We start from the raw sequence: 7,448 nt of genomic DNA, 5'->3' as shown, positions 1-7,448 counted from the left end.
ATTTGATCGATATACAGATACATATCCATCAGAAAGTGGTGATTTAAGTACAATTCTGATTCAAGTGAATAAAAATCTGATTCAAAGGCACTTTCAGAATCTATTTTGAGATCCATATACAAAAACAATGTGTTGGATTCATATCAGAGATCTGACCAAACCAGATCCATTTGAACCCTTGCTGAGAGTCGTCCCACCAACTACATTTGCATAGTGAGAAAAGTCAATTTCTTGTGAATTCATACAAAGTTCTGTTTCCACTCTTGTTTATATTGGAAAAACCTTGGGGAGATGGTTGAGAAACAAAGCAGAAGTTTTTTCTTTCCATAAATTATGGACAAATTTTGTAATTGTACTTGTTTTGCCGACAAAATTATGATATTTTCAGTTTATCTTGATCTTACTGGGGTGACCTTTTTTTTTTTTTATAGTCCAAAATGTCATGTTTTCATTATGTTAAAGAAAGTACCAATGATATTATTTGTCATGCTGCTCCATCATGGCACTATTACATGCTACAGCATCCATCCGGATCAACTGTGATACTACCAGACCCGGTTGAGTCCTCATGGACTTGAGGGGACAACAGATGAGATCAAAACATTTTGCCAATGATTGGACCGAGTAGTCTCTCAAGCCTTAATTGACTTAACCAAGAATTCGATTGCCACTATACTCATGTTTCAGAAGTTGAATCGACCAGTAGTTTCAGAGACCCCAAGTTTGAGGTAGCAAAGGAAAACCCCAGATTGCCAAAATCCAAAAGTCATCTAGTCCAAATATACAAGGCTGGTCTAGTGTGTGTCACAGAGACAAATATCAACATTTTCTTTGAATAGAAGGCGAAAAGGCTTGATATTTTTCTAGCCATTTAAAACGGTTTGGCAGAAATTATCTTTTTAAATTATACATTTTTTACTTTTTATTTATTTTCTAATATTTGTGTGCACAGTGTGTGTGAGATCCATCTCAGGCATTAAAAACTACACAGCTTCTCCACTAAGGCTGAACATTGGAAAGAAAGTGAGCACATACAAAAGCCAAATGAAACCAACCGTTCTTGATCAATCAGGGATTTAGGAGTTAAGACGAAGAGGGTTGGATGACATGCATTCTGACTCCATAGAAGTACTTTTAAGAGGTTCAGAACAAAAAAAATGGCAGGACGAGATTCGATCTTAGAAAAAGATGAGCTACAGGCTGGAATGGATACATAGGTTCTATCTTCACAACAACTGTAAGTACAAATTTTGTGCGCAAGAGTAACTTTAGATTAGCCATTATGCCTGCAGTTGTAACTTTCTAACACACTTGTCCACAATAATTCAAAAGATATCACTCATCCATGCAGCTGACGGAATCAAGTTACTGATGGTTGTAATACACTAATATATAATCCAAAAAAGGAACAATCAAGAAGCACCTTTTCTTTTATGAGTAAAAAGACGGGAAAAATGCACAGCACTATCTGACAAAAAGGAACCAGCGAATAGGCAAACAATTTTGCAGAAAAGCATCGTGTGACATTTGACAACTCAAAAAGAAAAACAGCTATCTAATGCAAAGAACTAACAAAACATATGAAATAAATGTCATTCTTGAATTCACCTTTGGCTTAGAAGAATGAGAACGTAAAAACAGCATCCAGCAGAACTTATCTTCTTGATTTGCAGAAAAAGGATATTTCTGTCTCTGACATTTACTCTGAAGCTTGCAGGGAGACTTCTTACCTGCTCGCCCTCTCATCATCAGCTTGTGGAATCTCAACTATTTACGAGGTCTCAGTAGCATTAGATGTAATGACGTTTTTACTGTCAATCTCAGGTGAAGAAGAGGTATCCCCGTCACCATTTAGAACAATGTTCGCCTTTTTTGATTCCTCTGCTACCTCGTCAGAGTGATGGTTTTCACTCCCTTTAACAGTGATTTCAGTCTGGGAAGTTGTATTATCATCCTGAGAAGTGGATGGCACTTGATATGGAGTCTCCTTCTTGATTGCAGTCTCTGCATCAGTGGTATCATTTAGCTGAGATGAAGTGTGGAGGCCCTCGCCTTGAGGTGAGGCAAAACTGTCTAGATCCACATGAAACCCTGAATCTGTATTTGAAGAAGATTGATCTTGCAGGACATCAGCAGTCTCATTACTTCCCATTTTATTCAATGCAAGTATTGTAAATTCCTCAGTCTCTCTGGGACCATTCTCGTCAGAAAATGTGTGGTTTTCACCTTGTGAATGACTCTGCTCAAGTATTACATCCTCTGTTTGATTATTTGGAGACAAACCTTCATTGACACCTTCCCTTAAACCTTTTTCTTCACCGTTCAAATCATTTATATTTTCATGTCCCGTGGTGTCATGATCCTTGTTTGGAGTCTCGATCAAATCAGTCATCTGCATCTCATTCACCCCCTCCAATGGGACAACTTCGGAATTGCTTTGCTGTGTAGATTGGTCCTGAATTTCTTCAGTTCCATGATCATCTTTGCCCAGAGGTTCCTTCTCTGAAACCTCCTCTTTGTCCTTAACCTCTTTGACATCCTCATTTGAAACATCATTTTCATGCTTAGGCACTTCTTCATGAGCCACTTCAGCATTGTGCTGATCAATTTCATCATCACCACCACCTCCATCTATCCCCCTTCTCCCAACCAAATTTGGTTCCACTGGATCCATTTCACCGCCGTCCCATGGTTTATCCACTTGCATATACAATCCAACACCATCATCGTCTAAATCAACTTTGCCTTTACGCCCAAGAGTCAAGCTTCCCTGCCCATCCTTCATAACTTCTGCACTACTCTCTCCTTTGCGCTTTGGATTGTTTGCCGAATTTTTAAGCTGGTAAACCAACCATATGCATATAGCAAGAAGCACTGCTCCTTGGACAGCATGCTTAACCTTGAGGCCTCTGGTCCTCTGAATTCGGTTTGCAGAATGATGAAACATCATGATAAGAAAAGCTCAACTTATTCCTACATCAAACAGATAAGAAATTATTCAAGCCCACATAAATGCAAACAAAAGATCAACATTTATATTGAAAACTTAGAAAAGGATGAAAAATGAATTGATTTTATTTAAAAAGTTAGGCTAACAAAATCATCCTTGCTTTTACATATTTTTCTTTTCTTTCACCAAGGAGAAACAAAGTTATTTTCTTATCTCATCACCGTTTTCAGTCATCCAACAGGTAATTACTAATATAACGGTGTCAGTAAGCAATTTAAAGCAGTAACATCAGATAAAAGCAAAAAAGTATAAAATCTTAAAAAAAGGTTAAATCTTAAATTCCAATAGGCCCGGTCTCTTAAACCTTTAACACAAATCATCAAACTCCAAAATCATCATATCCGAATAGATCCAACCTTTAAAATATGAAGAAAAATAAAAAATTATAAATATAACCCCATTACCAGAGCATCCAAATGTCTCATCAATAATAGCAGTGAGTGAAGAGCTCTACGAGGAACAGAAATCAGTTCACTTTTAAGCATTGCAATGTACTCTTTTTTCCATATCATTTAAACTTCCCGCTTGCGATCCTTTGATCCAGCTATCCTACTTACTGTTACGCCAACACAATTAATTACATCTCAAGTATAATGTGATAGCCATTTACATACAGGTCTGATACTTCATGTGTCGGAATTGTTAGATCAGTTAGATCTTTAATTATGTCCATAATTTTCATTTTTCGATTGAAATTTATTATTAAATAGCAATGCACAGAAACTATCTCTTCATCAACAGATCTAATTCCAGTGTTGTGAAAAGCATTGAGGCGTAGCGAGACGCTCCACCAAAGAGGCGAGGCGTAAAGCGTAGCCTCAAAAAAAAAATTGAAAACTTAAAAAAAATTATAAAAAAATATCTAAAAATACAAATAACTAAAGAAATGTTTTATTGATGAAATAACAATCAATAAGAAATAGAAAATCACAAATAAGTACTAAAAACTATGAGATTAACATATAAAAGTAACTAAAAACTGATTATATAACTGAAAAATATATGAGATTAACCAAAAAAAGTTAAAATTTACTAAGAAACTGATTACATAACTGAAATAACTGGAAAATATATGAGATTAACCTACAAAAGTTAAAATATATGAGATTATTCTAAAAAATGTGAGATTAACATGTAAAAGTAACTAAAAACTGATTACATAACTGGAAAATATATGAGATTAACCAAAAAAAGTTAAAATTTACTAAGAAACTGATTACATAACTGAAATAACTGGAAAATATATGAGATTAACCTACAAAAGTTAAAATATATGACAATATTCTAAAAAATGTGAGATTGACATATAAAAGTAACTAAAAACTGATTACATAACTGGAAAATATATGAGATTAACCAACAAAAGATAAAATATACTAAGAAACCGATTACATAACTGGAAAATATATGAGATTAACCAACAAAAGTTAAAATATATGAGATTATTCTAAAAAATATGAGATTAACATATAAAAGTAACTAAAAACTGATTACATAACTGGAAAATATATGAGATTAACCAAAAAAAGTTAAAATTTACTAAGAAACTGATTACATAACTGGAAAATATATAAGATTAACCTACAAAAGTTAAAATATATGAGATTATTCTAAAAAATGTGAGATTAACATATAAAAGTAATTAAAAACTGATTACATAACTGGAAAATATATGAGATTAACCAAAAAAAGTTAAAATTTACTAGGAAACTGATTACATAACTGAAATAACTGGAAAATATATGAGATTAACCTACAAAAGTTAAAATATATGAGATTATTCTAAAAAAATTGAGATTAACATATAAAAGTAACTAAAAACTGATTACATAACTGGAAAATATATGAGATTAACCAAAAAAAGTTAAAATTTACTAAGAAACTGATTACATAACTGAAATAACTGGAAAATATATGAGATTAACCTACAAAAGTTAAAATATATGACAATATTCTAAAAAATGTGAGATTGACATATAAAAGTAACTAAAAACTGATTACATAACTGGAAAATATATGAGATTAACCAACAAAAGATAAAATATACTAAGAAACCGATTACATAACTGGAAAATATATGAGATTAACCAACAAAAGTTAAAATATATGAGATTATTCTAAAACATATGAGATTAACATATAAAAGTAACTAAAAACTGATTACATAACTGGAAAATATATGAGATTAACCAAAAAAAGTTAAAATATACTAAGAAACTAATTACATAACTGAAATAACTGGAAAATATATAAGATTAACCTACAAAAGTTAAAATATATGAGATTATTCTAAAAAATGTGAGATTAACATATAAAAGTAACTAAAAACTGATTACATAACTGGAAAATATATGAGATTAACCAACAAAAGTTAAAATATACTAAGAAACTGATTACATAACTGAAATAACTGGAAAATATATAAGATTAACCTACAAAAGTTAAAATATATGAGATTATTCTAAAAAATGTGAGATTAACATATAAAAGTAACTAAAAACTGATTACATAACTGGAAAATATATGAGATTAACCAACAAAAGTTAAAATATACTAAGAAACTGATTACATAACTGAAATAACTGAAAAATATATGAGATTAACCTACAAAAGTTAAAATATATGAGATTATTCTAAAAAATATGAGATTAACATATAAAATTAACTAAAAAACTGATTACACAACTGAAAAATATATGAGATTAACCAACAAAAGTTAAAATATATTAAGAAACTAATTACATGACTGAAATAACTGAAAAATATATGAGATTAACCAACAAAAGTTAAAATATAGTAATATACTAATAAACTTATTACATAACTGAAATAACTGAAAAATATATGAGATTAACCTACAAAAACTTTGTTGATTATGTCTCAGAAATCTTGTTGTAAAAAAAAAAATCCTTTTTTTTTGCGCCTCAGGCTTGCCCCTTGAAGCGCAGAGGGCCGCGCCTCGAGGCGAGGTGCGCCTTTTGCGCCTCAAGGCACGTTTTTTATAACACTGTCTAATTCTTTATGTGCCAAATGACTCCACATGACGCCGCCTCTCAATAAAATCTAATTTTGTAATCCACATAATGCTAATCTTGTATATGTTTTAGAAGCACTGTTACTTCAAAACTAGCTCCAATTCCTCATCAAAACTCACTGTTATTTATGATAAGGATAAAGCTTACACGAATTCTCAGAGTAGTCCTAAAACAATAAAACGTGCTCAAGATAACTCAAATGCAGCTACTCAATCAGGAGTCTCATGAAACTGGCATTATCGTTTTTGATAGAATAGGAGTTATCGTTTTTGACAAAAATTATCAAAAACGATAATTCATAGGTGTTCTAGAATAATGTATTACAAATCTTGTAAAACTCAAACTCTGTTATACTGTAAAACTCTTTTATGATTATAAATATAGTGCTCGGCCTCTCGGTAGACAAGAGAGTAGAAATCCGAGCTTTTCATCCTCTTTGAAGTTCTTTCAATTTACATCATTATGTGACTGCACACTAGGTTACAGAATTCACATTATGATTCAGAAAATCATGTTTAACCGTGAATTTTTTATCAACAGCATATGGAACTCTTAAAATCCCAAGCCTAGAAATCAGATCCAGCAAGCATGTAATTGCCAAAATCCATACGCAAACGATTGGCAGAAACGGCAAATATCTATGTACAAATTATAAAAAACCCAAAAGCCAAACTACCTAATAAGCAAAAGGAAATCCCACAAATTCGAAAGAGAAGAGGACTTAAGACAAATTGATTTTAAAAAAAATGAAAGAAAATAACTTTTCCTAATTACAAATAAGAGACAGACTTTAAATCATGAATCAACCACACAAAGCAACTAAGATCAATAAAGATCGGGAAAATTTCTCAGGATGAACGAACCCAAACGAGACAAGTAAAGATTAAGGGGAAAAAATAAAGAAGAGGAAAAATAAGAATTCAAGAAGAAGCCACAGAGTAGCATAAGAGGGAATGCGAGCACGCACCAGAGCCAGAAATCAGGAAAAGAGTGAGTTGAAGAAGAAAAACCTGATTTTCGTCGCGAAATGTGAGGGGAAATCGTGAACTGACACGACGAACTAACGGGAACTCGTGAAGGCCAGTCGAGATCGCGATTTAGAGAGCCATATTTTCTTGGGGATGAGAGACGGTTTTGTCTCCTCGTAGCCTTCCAATTATATCCTTACGATTTGATAAATTGCCGTTCTTATCTCCGTGACAGATTTAAGGCGGATTTGTCTTTGTTCATCCCCACGCATCCCAAAACCAGTATTAAGCATAGTAGCATGGAAACCATATTTTACCCTAAGCTTATCAATACTTGAGAAAAACCAAAAAACTTGTTTCATGAAACTAGTTCTTAAGAATATAAGAAACTAGTTTCTTGTACAAGTGAAATCATTTCCAAATTTGGTTTAATCT

At 32.4% G+C, this 7,448-nt stretch overlaps 1 protein-coding gene across 1 annotated transcript; it reads right to left on the bottom strand.

The window, feature by feature from the left end:
• Positions 1-1,424: 1,424 nt before the first annotated feature.
• LOC149814831 (uncharacterized) lies at positions 1,425-7,154 on the bottom strand. Its single transcript, XM_089988794.1, has 2 exons — positions 7,056-7,154; positions 1,425-2,973 (listed from the first exon to the last, which is right to left on the bottom strand). The coding sequence occupies exon 2, from the start codon at positions 2,948-2,950 to the stop codon at positions 1,772-1,774; it is 1,179 nt and encodes a 392-aa protein (XP_089844920.1). The 5' UTR covers positions 2,951-2,973; positions 7,056-7,154; the 3' UTR covers positions 1,425-1,771.
• Positions 7,155-7,448: the final 294 nt, after the last annotated feature.

Source organism: Nuphar pumila, chromosome 15, assembly GCF_984573655.1.
Source record: "Nuphar pumila chromosome 15, dmNupPumi1.hap1.1, whole genome shotgun sequence".
NCBI lineage: Eukaryota > Viridiplantae > Streptophyta > Magnoliopsida > Nymphaeales > Nymphaeaceae > Nuphar > Nuphar pumila.
This window is presented reverse-complemented; position numbering and strand designations above follow the sequence as displayed.